General features: G+C 38.9%; 1 protein-coding gene across 10 annotated transcripts in view; it reads right to left on the reverse strand.

The window, feature by feature from the left end:
- The window catches only part of LOC131128518 (pikachurin), a 57,252-nt gene that overhangs the window by 10,687 nt on the left and 24,965 nt on the right, over nt 1-21,600 (reverse strand). For 4 of the 10 annotated variants that reach the window (XM_058071424.1, XM_058071426.1, XM_058071427.1 and 1 more), the window contains 8 exons: nt 18,066-18,175; nt 11,511-11,597; nt 11,222-11,248; nt 7,735-7,852; nt 7,518-7,653; nt 5,090-5,256; nt 1,336-1,442; nt 1,053-1,267 (listed from right to left, as the gene is read on the reverse strand). In XM_058071424.1, coding sequence (XP_057927407.1) covers nt 1,053-1,267; nt 1,336-1,442; nt 5,090-5,256; nt 7,518-7,653; nt 7,735-7,852; nt 11,222-11,248; nt 11,511-11,597; nt 18,066-18,175 — 967 coding nt within the window. Of the gene's footprint in view, nt 1-1,052; nt 1,268-1,335; nt 1,443-5,089; nt 5,257-7,517; nt 7,654-7,734; nt 11,249-11,510; nt 11,598-18,065; nt 18,176-21,600 lie in introns of those variants that run through there. The other 6 variants (XM_058071428.1, XM_058071431.1, XM_058071433.1 and 3 more) reach the window with 6 other exon arrangements.

Raw genomic sequence — 21,600 nt, forward strand, 5'->3', positions numbered from 1 at the left:
GGACTGCCTGGACACTTTTGGGACTTGAGGCTGTCTTGCTAGGTGCTAGCATGATGACTGTCAGCATGCTAGCATTTTAGCTAATTTACTCATGTTTAAAGGCAAATACACACATGGTATGATGCAGGGAGGTTATAGGACAACCTTGGCACTTTCTAAACTTGAGGCTCTCTTGCTAGGTGCTAGCATGATAGCCGTTAGCATGTTAGTATTTAAGCTAATTTACTCATGTCTAAAGGGAAATACAAACATGGTATGATGCAGAGAGGTTATAGGACAACCTTGGCACTTTCTAAACTTGAGGGCCTCTTGCTAGGTGCTAGCATGGTAGCCGTTAGCATGTTAATATTTAAGCTAATTTACTCATGTCTAAAGGCAAATACACATATGGCATGATGCAGGGAGGTTAAAGGACAACCTTGGCAGTTCCTAAACTTGAGGGCCTCTTGCTAGGTGCTAGCATGGTAGCCGTTAGCATGTTAGCATTTAAGCTAATTTACTCATGTTTAAAGGCAAATACACACATGGTATGATGCAGGGAGGTTATAGGACAACCTTGGCACTTTCTAAACTTGAGGCTCTCTTGCTAGGTGCTAGCATGATAGCCATTAGCATGTTAGTATTTAAGCTAATTTACTCATGTCTAAAGGGAAATACACACATGACATGGTGCAGGGAGGTTAAAGGACAACCTTGGCAGTTTCTAAACTTGAGGGCCTCTTGCTAGGTGCTAGCATGATGACTGTTAGCATGTTAGCATTTAAGCTAATTTACTCATGTTTAAAGGCAAATACACACATGGTATGATGTGGGGACACTATGGGACTTTATCAACCTTTTCGGTACTTGAGGCTGTCTTGCTAGGTGCTAGCACGGTAGCCGAGGTTCACAGCACAGGTGGCAAGCCCATCAAAATTTCTGCGGTAATTTTCGAGTTATTATTATTATTATTTTTCTATGATACTAATCCTTATTATTCTTCTCAAAAAAAAAAGAATCAAGACTAGACCGTCATCATCATCATAAGCTGCCATGATGTTCCCAGTGCTGACCTGGTGGTGGTAGTGATGGTCACCGTGCTGATGTCCCGTTCTGAGCTGGTGGGGAAGAAGTTCGGCAAGGCTGCGGAGGAATCCAGAGGAAGCGAAGTGTTGTCGGGCGGAGCCATGGTGTTCATGCGGTAAACGATGTTCTGACCCGACGGACCGGAGCGAGAGCGAAGCTGCGACTTGCCGCTGTCTTGACTGATGTCAGGAAACTCGTTCATCTGGGAATAATACCAAAGAGAAAATTCATGCATGTGACGGGATCATCATTAAATCATGAAACACTTACCTTCTCGATAAAGATGTCATAGTCCGAGTCGTCAAAACCTTCGTCGTCTTTGATCTGGGCGTCTGTGAGGTAACGCCCGTAGTCGCCACTGCCCACGTCTGATGCACCTGTTGGGATTCCAGCAAGCTATTTTATTATACTATCTTCTTTCCCACCAGTAAAATAAACTGGGATATACTCTAGAGTCATGGTGTTCAAGATCCCGTTTTAAATAATTTAATTTAATTTAATTTAATTTAATTTAATTTAATTTAATTTAATTTAATTTAATTTAATTTAATTTAATTTAATTTAATTTAATTTAATTTAATTTAATTTAATTTAATTTAATTTAATTTAATTTAATTTAATTTAATTTAATTTAATTTAATTTAATCATTCATTCATTCACTACCGCTTTTTCCTCACGAAGGTCGCGGGGGTGCTGGAGCCTATCCCAGCTGTCTTCGGGCGTAAGGCGGGGTACACCCTAGACTGATCGCCAGTCAATCACAGGGCACATATAGACAAACAACCATTCACACTCACATTCATACCTATGGACAATTTGGAGTCGCCAATTAACCTAGCATGTTTTTGGAATGTGGGAGGAAACCGGAGTACCCGGAGAAAACCCACGCATGCACGGGGAGAACATGCTAACTCCACACAGAGATGGCCGAGGGTGGGATTGAACCCTGGTCTCCTAGCTGTGAGGTCTACGCGCTAACCACTCGACCGCCGTGCAGCCCAGTGTCAATTTCATTTGTCTGAATTTTGTCGAAAAAACTGACAAATACCACGTAAATACCCTGAAGCTCATCAGCTCATTTGCATAAAGTAACCACAACTCACGTTCAATTGCATGACTTCTTTCCATCGTCTTTGTGGCACAAAATGGCGACACACAAGCCATCGTTTCCACTGCTTATGCAGTCTATTTGCAGGGGGGGGGGCGCTAAACCCCCAAAACATGTTTTTGGAATGTGGGAGGATAGAATCATAAAATATGATTTATTTATAAATTTATAATAACTATTTATTATTATTACTATCTATTTAAGGTAAATTTACTGTACTGAAGTATCTGAAGTATCACATGGGAACAAAATGGGTGGTATCGCACATCACTAGAAGATACCGTTGTGTTCGTGATCTTGAAAGTTTCACATTTCCTGAAAAGAAAATGTGTCCAGTTGGTGTAAGCACGAAAACATACATGGAGTATTAAGGCTGGGAAAGCCTAATCTTATCTTACATAAGAACAATGCCCCCCTGCCCCACTAAATTGTCTTTGTCCCATGCATTCTTTAATAAAAAACGAATACTTAAATTCATATGCACTGCTTCTAATGCACAAGATGAGTTGTATTATTATTATAGGAGGGGAACATAAACAGACTTAATTACATTAAATGTACTTTCAGTGTCTCTTTTTTAATGAAAGCCGAATGATGGCAAGTTTTAAAATGCTAATTAAGCCAGCCTAGTAACATTAAATCCTGCATACTTAGCACTGGCACATATAGTGGGGGGGGGGGGGGGGGGCACCCTGCAAACTAATCTACTGTTGTGTAACAATCCCCCCCCCCTGCAAACCACAGCAGCCGCTTTCAAGGCAGTATCAACACAAACACTCATACACACACGCTGTGGGGGCTGTCAGTGGGGGGGCGGCAAGAAAAGTATGTCAGTGCGTCAGGCCCACCCCTGTTGCCCATTCAAGAAGCACTGCATTGTGTGTGTGTGTGTCAGGGGGTAGAAGGACGGGCAGAGAAGGGGGTCTGGCATCCCGTGCTTAATCCCGTCTGATGAGACTTGAACGTAACCCGCTTTCATCCCCCGCTGAGAAACCCACGCTCGTCCATCCCGCCGCTTCTGTCCGTCTGTCTGTCTCAACGTCTCTGCCCTAACTGGCATGTTTTGTTTTTTTTGGAAAGGGGCAAATTTCATGGTTACGGCTTATTTCTCATATGTAGTAAAATAGTAGCCATCAGGGAACTGTTTTCACAGTACGGTAGTCCCTCATTTATCGCTGCTATTTGGTCCCAGACCGGACTGTGAAAAGTGAATTTCTGTATCAACAATATTATAAAAGGAATACAAACATTTTCATGCATTTAAGGGAGGCGATACAGATGTATCAGGGCACGGACAAACAGAAACCATGTAACCAAGGCAACCAATCGTCCTCTACAATGGACTGGTGGCCAGCCAATCACAGGGCACATATAGACAAACAACCATTCACACTCACATTCATACCTATGGACAATTTGGAGTCGCTAATTAACCTAGCATGTTTTTGGAATGTGGGAGGAAACCGGAGTACCCGGAGAAAACCCACGCATGCACGGGGAGAACATGCAAACTCCACACAGAAATGGCAGAGAGTGGGATTGAACTCGAGTCTCCTAGCTGGGAAGTCTGCGCGCTAACCACTCGACCGCCGTGCAGCCGAGTCGAAATCATTCATTCATTTTCTACCGCTTTTCCTCACGAGGGTGCTGGAGCCTATCCCAGCTGTCTTCAGGCGAGAGGCGGGGTACACCCTGGACTGGTGGCCAGCCAATCACAGGGCACATATAGACAAACAACCATTCACACTCACATTCATACCTATGGACAATTTGGAGTCGCTAATTAACCTAGCATGTTTTTGGAATGTGGGAAGAAACCGGAGTACCGGGAGAAAACCCACGCATGCACAGGGAGAACATGCAAACTCCACACAGAGAAAGCCAAGGGTGGGATTGAACCCTGGTCTCCTAGCTGTGAGGTCTGCGCGCTAACCACTCCACCGCCGTGCCGCCATTTATTATTATTTATTCTTCTATTTATTTTTTATTTATTCCTCTGATCTCTGTGTGGAGTTTGCATGTTCTCCCCGTGCATGTGTGGGTTTTCTCCGGGTACTCCGGTTTCCTCCCACATTCCAAAAACATGCTAGGTTAATTAGCAACTCCAAATTGTCCATAGGTATGAATGTGAGTGTGAATGGTTGTTTGTCTATATGTGCCCTGTGATTGGCTGGCCACCAGTCCAGCGTGTACCCCTCCTCTCCCCCCAAGACAGCTGGGATAGGCTCCAGCACCCCGGTGACCCTCGTGAGGATAAGCGGTAGAAAATTAATGAACAAAAATGATCTGACAAATCTTAGGTACGTTTCATCAAGTGTGGAATTACTACAGCTTCTGAGACACTGGGAACAGAGTGTTGGTAGGATTGCAAGGTTTATACTTATGGGGGTGTCATACAACTTGATGTAAAAAAAAAAAATCCAAATATTGGAAAAGTCTTATGCAGCAATTATACTGTGATCTGACAAATCTTAGATATGGTTCATCAAGTGTGGAATTACTCCAGCTTCTGTGACACTGGGAATGTTGATAGGATTGCAAGGTTTATACTGTGTCTTTCGATATAAATATCCCATGTTACCACATGGACACCTACGGTTTACAGTTATGCGTGGCATTAACGGACAGGGATTTAGGGTAATTATCGATCCATATATCCATCCATCCTGTCAAATCGTGCTTGTTGCTCACATGTTCGCTTGGATGCTTGTTGCTAGGCATCAAACCATTTTTGTACAAACACAGACGCGCGGACTCAACATCCATGTAAAGACATTACATTAAGCTGCTGCAGGTACTCAATCAGTAAAATCAATCAGTCCCTCATAACCCTCATCAATGGCAGCGTCAAAAGGCTGTGGTGGGTAACCCACTGACCCACTAACATCGACAAACAACAAAAAAAACAACCTTACCCAGAGTGCGCACCGGGTTATTGACGTGGCTCGGCGGGCTGGCTCCGTACAAGTTGACGGCTCTGATGACAAACTGGTACTCTGTTTCTGGTATCAGGCCCTTCAGCACCATGGAGTTGGTCCCAATGGCCTCCCGGATGTACGTCCACTCTGTGTCCATTTCCGGCCTGTGGATGACAAGGTTAAAAAAAAAAAGTCAGTGGGAGAGGTATTTAATTTCCATCCATACATCCATTTTCCTCCGCTTATCCGGGTCCGGGTTGCGGGGGCAGCAGCCTTAGTAAGGAAGCCCAGACTTCCCGGTCCCCGGCCACCTCCTCCAGCTCCACCGGGAGGACACCAAGGCGTTCCCAGGCCAGCTGTGAGACATAGTCCCTCCAGCGTGTCCTAGGTCTGCCCCCCTAGGTCTGCTTTTCCCGGCTGGGCATGCCCGGAACACCTCACCAGGGAGGCATCCGGGCCTCTGAGAACCAAATTTGGCCGCCGAAGACCCGGTCGCCTACGCACCCAACACACATTGCACCGGACCCTTATGCTTGCCCCTGTAGGTGGTGGGTCTACGAGGGGGAGATCCCGTGTGGCTTCTCGGGTGAAGTCTGCGAGCCCCTCCCAATGCGGGCCTGGCTCCGGGGTGAGGCCCCGGTATCCCAGATCCGGGGCGAGGTACGTTTTATCCTCTTGTTCTGGTTCATATGGGTCTTCTGAATCACTCTTGGTCTGTCCCGTCACCTCGGACCTGTTTGCCTTGGGAGACCCCTACCAGGGGGCATATAGCCCCAGACAACATAGCTCCTCGGATCACTCGGGCACTCAAACCCCTCCACCACGATAAGGTGGTGATTCACTTATTTAATTTAACAATGTTTATTATCAGCGTCACATGAAAACAAATGTGTTGACGCACGCCTCCGTGTGACGCTAACATGGGGTCACATGTTGATCTTGACGACCCCAGGGGTCATCTTCACCGTTTAGGTCGCTTTCCAACCTGGCTTTTTGATTGGAGCTTCTGTGAGTTGTCGATTTTTTTCCTCTCTTTGTTCACAACAGCCGCTTTTTTTTTTGCTTTTTTATATACTATTTGATGCTTTTTATATCCAACACAGGATTTCTATTGAATGTGTCACACTGGGGTTGGTGGAGGTGTCGTTCAAAAAACAAGTCGCCTTGCTGTGTTTTTTGCAACACTTCGAGAAAATGATATCTGACACTATCTGGCTTCAATGTGTAGACTGACGACATGAGAAGATGCTTTGTTCTGTACAATGCACAAACCAATATGGCCTCTTTCTTGTATTGAAGGAGGACTGTGTTCACACAGTGAGTCATCTTTGTCACATTGTGATCCACAACATGCATGAAAAGCAGGGCTGTCTTTTCGACTAAGGATTTTCAGAGTCAAACCTGATTGGTTAGATTTTATCCAAAGTCAACTAAGAGCCATACAAATTAACACAAACATGCTAGGTTAATTAGCGACTCCAAATTGTCCAAAGGTATGAATGTGAGTGTGAATGGTTGTTTGTCTATATGTGCCCTGTGATTGGCTGGCCACCAGTTCAGGGTGTACCTCGCCTCTCGCCCCAAAACAGCTGGGATAGGCTCCAGCACCCCGGCGACCCTCGTGAGGATAAGCGGTAGAAAATTAATGAATGAATGAATTTGTACTGTCTGTCAAACCTTTGCAGCATTTTTTTAATGTTGGCTTTTCAACTGTATTAAAATGCATTATTATTATTATTATTATTATTACTATTATTGGATGTTCTCCCCGTGCATGCGTGGGTTTTCTCCGGGTACTCCGGTTTCCTCCCACATTCCAAAAAAATGCTAGGTTAATTAGCGACTCCAAATTTTCCATAGGTATGAATGTGAGTGTGAATGGTTGTTTGTCTATATGTGCCCTGTGATTGGCTGGCCACCAGTCCAGGGTGTACCCCGCCTCTTGCCCCAAAACAGCTGGGATAGGCTCCAGCACCCCGGCGACCCTCATGAGGATAAGCGTTAGAAAATGAATGAATGAATGAATTTGTACTGTCTGTCAAACCTTTGCAGCATTTTTTTAATGTTGGCTTTTCAACTGTATTAAAGAGCATTATTATTATTATTATTATTATTATTATTGTATATTCTCCCTGTGCATGCGTGGGTTTTCTCCGGGTACTCCGGTTTCCTCCCACATTCCAAAAACATGCTAGGCTAATTAGCGACTCCAAATTGTCCATAGGTATGAATGTGAGTGTGAATGGTTGTTTGTCTATATGTGCCCTGTGATTGGCTGGCCACCAGTCCAGGGTGTACCCCGCCTCTGACCCTGCGTATAAGACCCTTCTGGAACAAAAGTAGTGAATTTTTAGGTCACTAATATTATTCTATAAACGGAGTGTATCAACAACATAATAATAAATCCTCATTCATCATGGCCCACCTGATATAAGCAACCAGGAAGTGGAGCACAGGTGCACTTCCTTCGCTCTCCCCCTGCTGCCATGACAGCGCCAGCTCCGTGTCGGATATCGCCATGACGACAGGCTGAGTGGGGGGTGAGGGTGGCATGCACATTTCTACAGGCGGAGTGAGAACAAAAGATATAGTAAGCGTTATAATCACAGAACATGAACAGGCATGTTTTTTTTTTCACTCACCATGTGAGCCTGTGCCGACGTCTCGGGGCATGCTGGGTCGACCCTCCCCGGCCCAACCGTAGGCGCCGACACTCACTCGGTACTTAGTGTTAACCTTTAAATTTGCAACATCCACATCCTGGAAGGTACATAAAGGAAGTAAGCATTTCCACGAAGCAGTACAGTTTGGCACGCTAGATTCTGTTCATGTGTACCGTAGCAGATCAACACCATTGAAAAAGATGCGTGGGGGTCTGGTTCTGCTCATGATGGGGTTATTTCAGGCAAATCTGACTTGATTTGGACTTGAAATAAAAATCAGGTCAGCACAGAAATAAAGTTAAAATAGTGCATGATGAGTTTTTTGTGCTAAAATCATCACACAGCAACTTAACACCCAAAAAGTGTACATAAGAAATATACAAGTACAAATACAAGTCAGCTCTTAATGGTGTTATTTCTTGTAAATGTGGATTTATTTAGATCCAAACAATAACATAAAAGTCTGGGTCATGTGATTATCAGTACAATTCTAGCCTATGTCATCATCCCCGTCACTGTGGTTTGAACCCCAAAAGCAGGGTACCAAAAGGTACAAATGTATTGATCATACATTTTGGTACCTTTCAAAAAAATTACTCAACATTACTCAACATAACAATCTGACTTGTGGTGTCATTGTACAAAAATATGCTAAAATCATCACACAGCGACTTAACAAAACTTAGCTAAGAAATATACAAGACAAGTATGATTTTTAAAATTAATTAATTATAATTAATAATTAAGGGTGGCACGGCGGTCGAGTGGTTATGGCGCAGACCTCACAGCTAGGAGACCAGGGTTCAATTCCACCCTCGGACATCTCTGTGTGGAGTTTACATGTTCTCCCCGTGCATGCGTGGGTTTTCTCCGGGTACTCCGGTTGCCTCCCACATTCCAAAAACATGCTAGGTTAATTAGCGACTCCAAATTGTCCATAGGTATGAATGTGAGTGTGAATGGTTGTTTGTCTATATGTGCCCTGTGATTGGCTGGCCACCAGTCCAGGGTGTACCCTGCCTCTCGCTCAAAGACAGCTGGGATAGGCTCCAGCACCCCCCGCGACTCCGGTTTCCTCCCACATTCCAAAAAAATCATCACACAGCGACTTAACAAAAAGTAGCTAAGAAATATACAAGACAAGTATGAATTTTTAAATTAATTATAATTAATAATTAATTTTTAAAAAATAAAAAAAACTATTTTATCATCTTCTCATAATGCAGTTAATCCCTGGAAATCATTTCTTTTTCAAAGCTGCCTCTGTGTGCACTTTTTTTTGCATATTTATCCATGTACAAAAAAAACTTTATTGTGTGCGGCTCGTACACGTGAAAGCCCGGTACATGCTGAGCTATACTGCATAGTCCCAAAAAAGCAGAACACTGAGGAAAAATATTCACATTGGGAAAAAAAAATACATTAAAAGGCAATATAGATCGAAAATGAATGAATGTAATAGAACAAAAAATGGTTACAATAGCTAAAAAAGGGACAAAAGACAAAAGATACAGCAAAAAGTACCGTAATTTCCAGTGTATGAGCCGCTACTTTTTTTTTTTTTTTTTAATTTGAACCCTGTGGAAATGGTAGCTCTTTTTTTGACAGGCGCCAATCACAAGCTCTGTATATTCTGTATATTTTGTATTTTTCATATTTTGTATTTTTCTTTTTTAATAGATGTGTCTGCACCTACTATACCAAAACAAATTCCTAGTATGTGTTTCATCATACATGGCAATAGACCTTTTCTGATTCTGATTTTGATTCTGATTAATGAACTGACGATGAAGGAGAACATTACTCAACATAACAATCTGACTTGTGTTGTCATTGTACAAAATTATGCTAAAATCATCACACAGCGACTTAACAAAAGTTAGCTAAGAAATATACAAGACAAGTATGAATTTTTTTATTAATTAATTATAATAATTTTTTTTTAATTAAAAAAACTATTTTATCATCTTCTCATAATGCAGTTAATCCCTGGAAAACATTTCTTTTTCAAAACTGCCTCTGTGTGCACTTTTTTTTTTTTGCATATTTATCCATGTACAAAAAAAACATTATTGTGTGCGGCTCATACACGTGAAATCCCGGTACATGCCGAGCTATACTGCATAGTCCCAAAAAAAGCAGAACACTGAGGAAAAATATTCACATTGGGAAAAAAATACATTAAAAGGCAATATAGATAGAAAATGAATGAATGTAATAGAACAAAAAAAAGCTAAAAAAGGGACAAAAGACAAAAGATACAGCAAAAAGTACCGTAATTTCCAGTGTATGAGCCGCTACTTTTTTTTTTTTTTTTGAACCCTGTGGAAATGGTAGCTCTTTTTTTTTGACAGGCGCCAATCACGAGCTCAATGTAACAATCTGACTCATGGTGTCATTGTACAAAATTATGCTAAAATCATCACACAGCGACTTAACAAAAGTTAGCTAAGAAATATACAAGACAAGTATGAATTTTTTGATTAATTAATTATAATAATTTTTTTTTAATTAAAAAAACTATTTTATCATCTTCTCATAATGCAGTTAATCCCTGGAAAACATTTCTTTTTCAAAACTGCCTCTGTGTGCACTTTTTTTTTTTTGCATATTTATCCATGTACAAAAAAAACATTATTGTGTGCGGCTCATACACGTGAAATCCCGGTACATGCCGAGCTATACTGCATAGTCCCAAAAAAAGCAGAACACTGAGGAAAAATATTCACATTGGGAAAAAAATACATTAAAAGGCAATATAGATAGAAAATGAATGAATGTAATAGAACAAAAAAAAGCTAAAAAAGGGACAAAAGACAAAAGATACAGCAAAAAGTACCGTAATTTCCAGTGTATGAGCCGCTACTTTTTTTTTTTTTTTTGAACCCTGTGGAAATGGTAGCTCTTTTTTTTTGACAGGCGCCAATCACGAGCTCAATGTAACAATCTGACTCATGGTGTCATTGTACAAAATTATGCTAAAATCATCACACAGCGACTTAACAAAAGTTAGCTAAGAAATATACAAGACAAGTATGAATTATTTGATTAATTAATTATAATTAATTTTTTTTAATTAAAAAAACTATTTTATCATCTTCTCATAATGCAGTTAATCCCTGGAAATCATTTCTTTTTCAAAGCTGCCTCTGTGTGCACTTTTTTTTTTTTGCATATTTATCCATGTACAAATCTGTTTTTTCCTCTCCAACTTTATTGTGTACGTGAAATCCCGGTACATGCCGAACTGTACTGCATAGTGCCAAAAAAAAGCAGAACACTGAGGAAAAATATTCACATTGGAAAAAAAATACATTAAAAGGCAATATAGATAGAAAATGAATGAATGTAATTGAACAAAAATGGTTACAATAGCTAAAAAAGGGACAGAAAGATCGACATCCTAATAACTCTACTTACACAAACACACACACACATTTGCTATAAAACACGAAAATGTACTTACAAAGCTTGCCTGCCCATCAAATTGGCCCTTTGAGAAAATGACAGCATCGACAGATGAGTGTTTGAATGCGGCGGAGTGCAGACATTTCTGATAACACATTCATCACTAAAAGGATCATCTAACATTTCCTCTGAAGTACGCTCCTTTATGGATGAGACGCTATTCAATTTAAGGTCCCAAAAACACAAAAAGGAGAAATGCATGGTGGTCGACCTCCTCAGTTAATTCCACACAGCATCCTTATGCTAGCTTACAGTAAAAGGTCGTTGGAGAAAAAACAAGAACTTACAGTTGTCAGCATGTCCAAACTGAGAGGCACTTCCAGCACAGAAGCCGTGCCGAGTGGGCGGCCATTTTTTATCTCTGTGTAAAACACCTGGAACACACACACACACATATATATATATATATATATATATGAGAGCATGGTCGTCCACCAAGATAGTGACAGAAGCTCAGGAGGTCCATCCACCCAAACACTGTCGTCGTGTTCCTATGCAAGACACCTCAGAGATGTGGCTACAGATGTACCTTACCACCACTAGTGTGTGACTAAGCAGTGAAGTAATAACAGTTAGTGTCATAATTACATACTTCATTTACTATGCTTATATCTACAGTAAGGGCGGCACGGCGGTCGAGTGGTTATGGCGCACAGACCTCACAGCTAGGAGACCAGGGTTCAATTCCACCCTTGGCCATCTCTGTGTGGAGTTTGCATGTTCTCCCTGTGCATGCGTGGGTTTTCTCCGGGTACTCCGGTTTCCTCCCACATTCCAAAAACATGCTAGGTTAATTAGCGACTCCAAATTGTCCATAGGTATGAATGTGAGTGTGAATGGTTGTTTGTCTATATGTGCCCTGTGATTGGCCACCAGTCCAGGGTGTACCCCGCCTCTCGCCCGAAAACAGCTGTGATAGGCTCCAGCACCCCGGCGACCCTCGTGAGGATAAGCGGTAGAAAATGAATGAATTAATTAATTTGTACTGTCTGTCAAACCTTTGCAGCATTTTTTTAAATGTTGGCTTTTCAACTGTATTAAAGAGCATTATTATTATTACTATTATTATAATTATTATTATTGTATATTCTCCCCCGTGCATGTGTGGGTTTTCTCCGGGTACTCCGGTTTCCTCCCACATTCCAAAAACATGCTAGGTTAATTGGCCACTCCAAATTGTCCATAGGTATGAATGTGAGTGTGAATGGTTGTTTATTAAAAACAAAAAAATAAAAAAAAACTTCGCTTTGGTTCCAATTTTCTACAATAAAAGCTCTGATAAAACATTCCACTGTTCTCAAATATCTTATTTTTTATTTTTCTACACAAAATAAGATGAAAAATAAATAAACAAATCAAGAATAAAGAAAATCAATCAATCAGTAATAAATAAATATAATAATAATAATAAAACGGCAAATAATAAAAACTTAAGAAACCACATATAGTTGGTGGGTAGACAAATTATTTTTTTCAGATTAAAATGAACAAAGCATTATTAGAGCCCTGTAGACATGACAAAACACGACTATAGTCACATTTATACTTTTTTTATTTACAACATATTGCGCAACTGCAGGGTCTTGAGACACATGCTAACTCGCAAACTAGAGAGCTAGCGACCTAAACGGTAGCCTTCAAGTTATTTCCTTTAAACTTAAATAACCAAAAACTTACCACTTCCACACAAATAGGGAGGATAACTATTAACAGTTATTTAACCTTTAACATGAACATTAATCAAACGTAATAATTTTTTCTGGGTACATGATACCATACAGCATCCATATCAAACTTGCGCGGGCCGTACTAACATTAAACTTTCATATCAAAGGCGGGGGCCTCAAACTTGTGTCCTGCGGGCAACATTTGGCCCGCGTGTTTGAGACTATATGAAAAAGCAGAAGTCGCACACAACAATGAACAGTGAACCTCCTTGGCAGAGGTTACTCTACCCAGTGATTGGCCTAATGAACACAACACACACACACACACACACACACGCTTATCTGCAAGTTGTTTGTAAGCTAACTGCAGCTCGCTGACTAATCCTCTTAGTGCAGACATATGGTCCAAGCACACACACAGTAGTCACACTTTGTTAATGGAACACTCAAATTAGGAAGGAAGGAAGGAAGGTCACCAAGGTACTCTGCATTCGTGTACACTTATATATTTTAACAAATAGTGAAGGAAATATTGATAAATAATGCTGTCTGGAAGCAACTGACGCCACTTGATTCGGTCTTAACTCATTTTTGTTCTAAAGAAACAACAAGGTGACATCGGCTGAAACACGGGTGTTCAATGTGTGACCCACATTCGAAAAATATAATTTACAAAAATTAAAAAAAAATGCAATAATGTCATGATGATGTTATATTATAAGGAAAAATGTCATTTTAGTAGCACAAAGTTCATTCATTCATTCATTCATTCATTCATTCATTTTCTACCGCTTTTTCCTCACGAGGGTCGGGGGCGCTAAACCCCCAAAACTGTATATTCCGCCCATTTCCTGTTCCAAAACGTAGAACATACCGTCCAGTTTTGCTTGCTGACTAAATTTCATATTAAAATGAAGTAGCGCATATCGCTATATCATCTATATCGATCGCAATAAATACTTTAAATCATGGACGTTACTCCATATTTCCGATTTTAAGTCAGTGTTAAATTTTTTTCATTTATTCATTCATTTTCTACAGCTTTTCCTCACAAGGGTTGCTGGAGCCTATCCCAGCTGTCTTCGGACGAGAGGCGGGGTACACCCTGGACTGGTGGCCAGCCAATCACAGGGCACATATAGACAAACAACCATTCACACTCACATTCATACCTATGGACAATTTGGAGTCGCTAATTAACCTAGCATGTTTTTGGGATGTGGGAGGAAAAACCGGAGTACCCGGAGAAATCCCACGCATGCATGGGGAGAACATGCAAACTCCACACAGAGATGGCCGAGGGTGGAATTGAACCCTGGTCTTCTAGCTGTGAGGTCTGCGTGCTAACCACGAACGCCGTGCCGCCCTGTAGCATAAAGTTGAAATATAAAAAAAAACTACTTGTGTAAGAATGTAAGAATAAAGTCAAAATATGATGGGAATAAAGTCATAATTACAAGAAGAAAGATAAAATAGTTAACTTTGAAAAATAACAGCAGAAATGGAAAACAAAAACGCTTGTATTTTATAAGAATTAAGTCAAACTATCAAGAGAAAAAAGTGTTTTTTTATGTGTAAAAAATGATAATTAGGGATGTCCAATATTGGATATTTTTTGATGAAAACCGATATGCCCATATTGTCCAACTTTCAATTCCTGATATCGATATCAGCTGATACTGATCTCCTAAAACATATGCCTTGTTTACAGTATTTTTTAAATATCCGTTTTCATGATCACAAAATGATCCGATACCGATGTTGAGCGATATCACATTTTTACACTGATATCGGGCCCGGTAATTATCGCTACCTATAATTATCGGACGTCTCTAGTGGAAATGTTATGAGAAACATCCATCCATCCATTTTCTATGCCGCTTATCCTTACTAGTGCTAATGGGAAACTAACAAAACAAAATAAAGTTGAAATTTTAGGAAATTTGGGTGGAAAAAAAATAATAAAATAATAAAATAATAAAATAATAAAATAATAAAATAATAAAATAATAAAATAATAAAATAATAAAATAATAAAATAATAAAATAATTATAAATAATTATAAATAATTATAAATAATTATAAATAATTATAAAAAATTATAAATAATTATAAAAAATTATAAAAATAAACATAATAAAATAAAGTCACACACAAAAAAATTCAAAGATATTTATGAAGAAAATTTATATATTTAGAAAAAAATAAACAGCAAAAAAAAGGGAAAAATAATAATACGCCTCACTTTATTATTGTGTGGTTCGTTGGTTGCAGACCCGACTGTCATAAGTAAATTCATGCAAACTACAATTACTTCAATATTAATAAATGTAATATTTTTGTAGTTGGAGCATAGAAAACATAGATTTTAACATTTTTTAGAGTTAGAATTTATTATCCTTAACTGAAGTACTTTGCTTTGTTTAACTGTAACTGTAATTATTCTCCATTAAATGAGTTTTGTGTTAATATTTTTGGGAGACTGGAACACATTAAATGGATTTAATGAATCTATGATCTCCTGCGGGAACAACTGATTCATTTTTCATAGTTTCCAGGCCTTTTGGAACCAATTAATGCCGAAAACCAAGGTTACCCACATTTTGTACAAATTCCCACTTTGATGGAAGTAGTTGTGGATGTACGTTATATAAAAGAAAATATCCCACGTCCCACTTCGACGTCAAAGCACATGTGTCAGAGACAAAAAAGAATATACTGTATTGACAAAGTGCTAAATAAAGATTGATGTCGTTCCCCGTCTCTAAACTGAACAAATGAAGAACCTCCATCTAAAACATCAGCCTCTCTCAAGGCCACCATCTTCGACAGCGTGACAGGCGCTTTAAAAGCTGAAGAGCCGCCCACTTTAATGGTCTGTGCAGGAAAAATGGACATCCAGGCAGGAAAAAAAAAGGTGTGTAAATTTGATTTGCGGTTATTTGTTTTTACTCTGGCTATGTTGAAAATGTCTCCTTTAGAGTACCATCCACTGAAGAATGGACTCAGCCTCGTCACATGGAACACCCAGAGACCAGTTTAAAGTGGCACTCGTGTTTTGAATCCATTTTTGTTACAAGTCCAACTATAAAACCTATAGAAAAAATGGTAATGGTTTAATTTCATTTGAACATGCATCAGATTACAATTGAATGCATCACATAATCAGTTCCCAGTTCCACATGTCCAAAAGGAGTAGGAAGAAGCAGAGCTTATTAAATCCTACCCCTCCATCTGGTACTTTTACAATCAGTAACTGTTACATTTGTTCACTTCCTGCTTTCATAATATAGTTTAAGGTAAAAGTTTGGGATCACTTGGAATTTTTTTTGCCAGTCTGAGATATGGAAAACAAAGAAATTTGCATGTAATCTTTTGAGCGTGAGTGTATATGTTGAACAGAAGAGGGCCAGGAATGGATCTGCATGTGACACCACAGTACTCAAAATCATCACAAACGACACAATGCGTTCGATCCCCGAGATAAGATGTAAGCCGGACCAGTAACACCAATAATATAGATCATAGATCACTTTAGCAAGGGCTGATTCAGTTGAGTGGTTCACCCTGGAACCAGACTGAAGAGGTTCAAATGGATCACTCAAGGTCATGTCATGATTTAGGTGTTGTGCTACATTTTTTTCAAGGATTTTGTGAAATAAATGGGAGGTTAGACACCGGCCTATAGTTAAATAAATAATTAATATTATATTAATAATAACAATTAATAAAAATTCATAAAAAATTATTAAAATTTATTTTAAATTTTTTAAAAAAAAAATTAAAAATTAATACAAATTAATACAAATTAATACAAATTAATACAAATTAATACAAATTAATAAAATAAAAATAAAAATAAAAATAAAAATAAAAATAAAAATAAAAATAAAAATAAAAATAAAAATAAAAATAAAAATAAAAATAAAAATAAAAATAAAAATAAAAATAAAAATAAAAATAAAAATAAAAATAAAAATAAAAATAAAAATAAAAATAAAAATAAAAATAAAATTAATCCCAGATTTAATCGATTTAATATATTAACTATTTTGATGACCTATATAAACTTTGAAACTGTGAAATACTGATCATAAATATTTAGTACAGTAGTTTCAAGATTTACCGGTTACATTTTGTCATTGTATGGTCATATCACCACGTACTTCAGTACGTGACAAAAATTAAAAAAAATTAAAATAAACAAAATAATGAAAAAAAAACTCTATTATGGAAAGCAGGAAGTGAACAAATGTAACAGTTACTGATTGTAAAAGTACCAGATGGAGGGGTAGGATTTAATAAGCTTTGCTTCTTCCTACTTGTGTATGTGTTTTTCTTTGGAAATTTGCATGTGATCCCAAACTTTTGAGCTAGTGTAATTGTCGCCTATGCTATATCTAGAAAGCTACGCTCACAACATGCCGGTCTTTTGACAATCCCCAGAGCCAGAAAAAAGTATGCAGGCTATAGAGCCTTTTCTATTGGGGCTCAAACACTGTGGAATACGCTCTCTGCTAATATTAGAGCTCAGTAGAAATGTTCAAGTCCCGGCTCAAGACTTCCTTTTACACTTTATCATTTAGTTAGTAGTATCCCTGGCCACTTCTTGTCTTCTGGTCATTTAACCCTGGTTTAGAGTATGTAAAATAGGCATTTAGGGCTTTTTTTTTTTTTGCGGTTATCCGGTTATTAATTATTATGAATGATGCGTCTTGGCTCAATAAAAGTTTGTAGAAGCATGAAAGGAAGTAAAAAGAAATCCCTGCTACCACCTGAGCCATACGTCCATTAATGTCCTGCTTTAGTGCTTAAAGGCATCAACCATCAGAGGGCTATTTTCACTGCTGCTGAAGGGTTCCATCAAATGTATTTCCAAAATGTCAATGCATGTCTCAAGGCTGTCGTGCTGCATTAAAAGCCACCCTTATGAGTGGCTTGCAGTGGGGACAAAGACGCGGAGGAAAGTGTGGATAAATCGGTTAAGTGGCATTCTTATTCCAATCGCGGTTACATGAAAAGGGTCTGTTTTATTATTATTATTATTTTTGTATTAGGATTATGTCAGATTAAGCTAAGAAAGTCCAGAGCTGAGGATGAAATTCGGAAGTCCTCAACCCTCACTTCCAAGCCTGTTGGGAAAACGTGAGAAAATATAGAAAACGTGCGCCAACCTTGTATCCGGTGATGGTGCTGACGTGTCGTCGGGGCATCTTCCATCGCACACTGAAGGCGGTGCAGTTGACCGTTTCCAGCTGGATGTCCAACGGAGGGCTCAGGCGATCTGGTTTTGTACGAGTAGACATTGAACACAACACAATGAACACACAATGAACAGTGGAATTAAATCAAATACAATTGCTTCAACGTCATTGCATCAGTTTGTGCAAAATGTAAGATCTTCGTTAGTTTTGAATGAAGACTATGGAAAATCAACATCTACTTATACAATAGTCCACACACAAAAGACAGACGAGGAGAATGTAGGCTGATGATCATCAGCGTCCGTGATGGCTGACTGACTCTAACAAGGACATATAAACTCTCACAAGGATCCTCATAAGCTCATTGACACACACTTAGAAGTACAGAAGACGGCCACAATCAAGTTGAAGTGTTGATTAAAATGCTAAACAGCTGATCAACACTCCTCATCTCTTCTCCACCAACCCCCCCACCCCCCACCCCGCCCACCGATGAGCTGTAGACATCTAGCTGTAGACCCGGAAAGCAGCAGGCCCAATACAAAATATGACAAGCGTTAAACTACTACAGAATTACTCGGACCGCCAACCGTCACCGGGATGTTACACGACCACCAACAGGTTTCAAGAGGTTAGATTGCTGCATGATGAAGAGGAAATTTCAAAATAAAGGGCTAATTTGCTTCACAATGAAATAAAGTGAGAGACCGACAAGGTGTGTGATGAAGGAACGACCACCAACAGGTTTCAAGAGGTTAGATTGCTGCATGATGAAGAGGAAAATTTAAAAAAAAAAGGGCTAATTTGCTTCACAACGAAATAAAGTGAGAGACCGACAAGGTGTGTGACGAAGGAACGACCACCAACAGGTTTCAAGAGGTTAGATTGCTGCATGATGAAGAGGGAAATTCAAAATAAAGGGCTAATTTGCTTCACAACTAAATAAAGTGAGAGGCCGACAAGGTGTGTGACGAAGGAACGACCACCAACAGGTTTCAAGAGGTTAGATTGCTGCATGATGAAGAGGAAAATTCAAAATAAAGGGCTAATTTGCTTCACAACGAAATAAAGTGAGAGACCGACAAGGTGTGTGACGAAGGAACGACCACCAACAGGTTTCAAGAGGATGGATTGCTGCATGATGAAGAGGAAAATTCAAAATAAAAGGCTAATTTGCTTCACAACTAAATAAAGTGAGAGACCGACAAGGTGTGTGACGAAGGAACGACCACCAACAGGTTTCAAGAGGTTGGATTGCTGCATGATGAAGATGAAAATTCAAAATAAAGGGCTAATTCGCTTCACAACGAAATAAAGTGAGAGACCGACAAGGTGTGTAACATAGGAACGACCACCAACAGGTTTCAAGAGGTTAGATTGCTGCATGATGAAGAGGAAAATTCAAAATAAAGGGCTAATTTGCTTCACAACGAAATAAAGTGAGAGACCGACAAGGTGTGTGACGAAGGAATTATGAGGCACCATTTAGTGGTAGACAACTCTTTAACTAGTCTGAACTAGACTGAAGCCCCCCCTAAAATATAATAATCATTATTATATTTTGAATTAGCCTATTATTATTACTATCATCATTATTCTTCTTCTGATTATTACTACTACTACTAGTAGTAGTAGTAGGCTAATATTAGCCTGCTTATTAGCCTGCTTTTGCCCTATTATATAAAATTTGTCAGATATTTTTTTGTAAAAAAAAAATCAATAAATAAAAAAATCTATAAAAAATATCAAATTATTTAGGGGGGCTTAAGAAGATTTTAGGGGGACTGAAGACCCCCTAAAATATAATAATCATTATTATATTTTTAATTAGCCTATTATTATTATTACTATCATAATTCTTCTTCTTCTGATTATTACTACTACTAGTAGTAGGAGTAGTAGGCTAGTATTAGCAGGCTTGCTTATTAGCCTGCTTATGCCCTATTATATAAAATTTGTCAGATATTTTTTTGTAAAAAAAATCAATAAATAAAAAATCTATAAAAAATATCAAATTATTTAGGGGGGCTTAAGAAGATTTTAGGGGGACTGAAGCCCCCCTAAAATATAATAATCATTATTATATTTTTAATTAGCCTATTATTATTACTATCATCATTATTCTTCTTCTGATTATTACTACTACTGCTACTAGTAGTAGTAGTAGTAGGCTAGTATTAGCCTGCTTATTAGCTTGCTTATTAGCCTGCTTTTGCCCTATTATATAAAATTTGTCAGAGATTTTTTTTTTTGGAAAAAAAAAACAATAAATAAAAAAATCTATAAAAAATATCTAATTATTTAGGGGGGCTTAAGAACATTTTAGGGGGACTGAAGCCCCCCTAAAATATAATAATCATTATTATATTATTAATAGATCAGTCCAGGGTGTACCCCGCCTCTCGCCCGAAGACAGCTGGGATAGGCTCCAGCACCCCTGTGACCCTCGTGAGGAAAAGCGGTAGAAAATGAATGAATGAATATTATTAATAGCATATTATTATTATTACTATCATAATTATTCTTCTTCTGATTATTACTACTAGTAGTAGTAGTAGTAGGCTAGTATTAGCCTGCTTATTGGCTTGCTTATTAGCCTGCTTTTGCCCTATTATATAAAATTTGTCAGATATTTTTTAGTAAAAAAAAATTCAATAAATAAAAAATCTATAAAAAAATATCAAATTATTTTTTCGGGGGGCTGAACTCCCCTAAAATGACCCACTTATGCATCTAAGGGTTAAGCTTGCTATAATAGTACAGTACAGCTAATGTAACAACCATGACTTTCACACCAATAGCTAAGTTGCACAAGCGCACCCAGGTGTAGATAACTGCTGGATTTGGACCATTCCTGATACTTCAAATGCATCTACTGCTGTTTTTTTTTTTAATGGGGAAAACCGCATCAGGATTGTTCATGTCGGTGTTTTTTTTGGGGGTTTTTTTTAGCATGTGCTAATTAGATACCTCGATGGTTATTTGCTTTTGTAGTGTTGCGCTTTAAATCGCACCCTTGATGACAAATACAATTTTTTCGAATTAAAATCGAAAAGACCACACGCCGGGGCGACTAAAGCACACTCTAGCCTAGCGTGAGAGCGCACTTTAGCGTAGCATTTTTCGTCATTCTAAAATCGTTTACAGGAGCGCAATCAACCCCGCGTCTATCACCAAAACACTATAAACAACAAAGTAACGTTTCATTGTGAACAGGTGATCACCATGAGACCTTTTTAATTGCACACAACTTGCCTACCTCCATCCAGGGATGGAGGTAAGTGTGTGTGTGTGTGTGTGTGTGTGTGTGTGCAGGTAGCAGCCAGTGACTCATGTGCAGCCTGATGTTACTCAGGAGATCAATGGTGGGCTGGTGGGGCCTTAAAAGCAACAGGATGCCATTTTAATGAGAGTAGAGTGTGCCGGAGCAGCCTTGATATCTAGAAAAGGTAAATGTCAGCGCAGGAACTTATTGAAGGACAAAGACTTCAGAGGTCTGCAATTT

Source organism: Doryrhamphus excisus, chromosome 4, assembly GCF_030265055.1.
Source record: "Doryrhamphus excisus isolate RoL2022-K1 chromosome 4, RoL_Dexc_1.0, whole genome shotgun sequence".
Lineage (NCBI taxonomy): Eukaryota > Metazoa > Chordata > Actinopteri > Syngnathiformes > Syngnathidae > Doryrhamphus > Doryrhamphus excisus.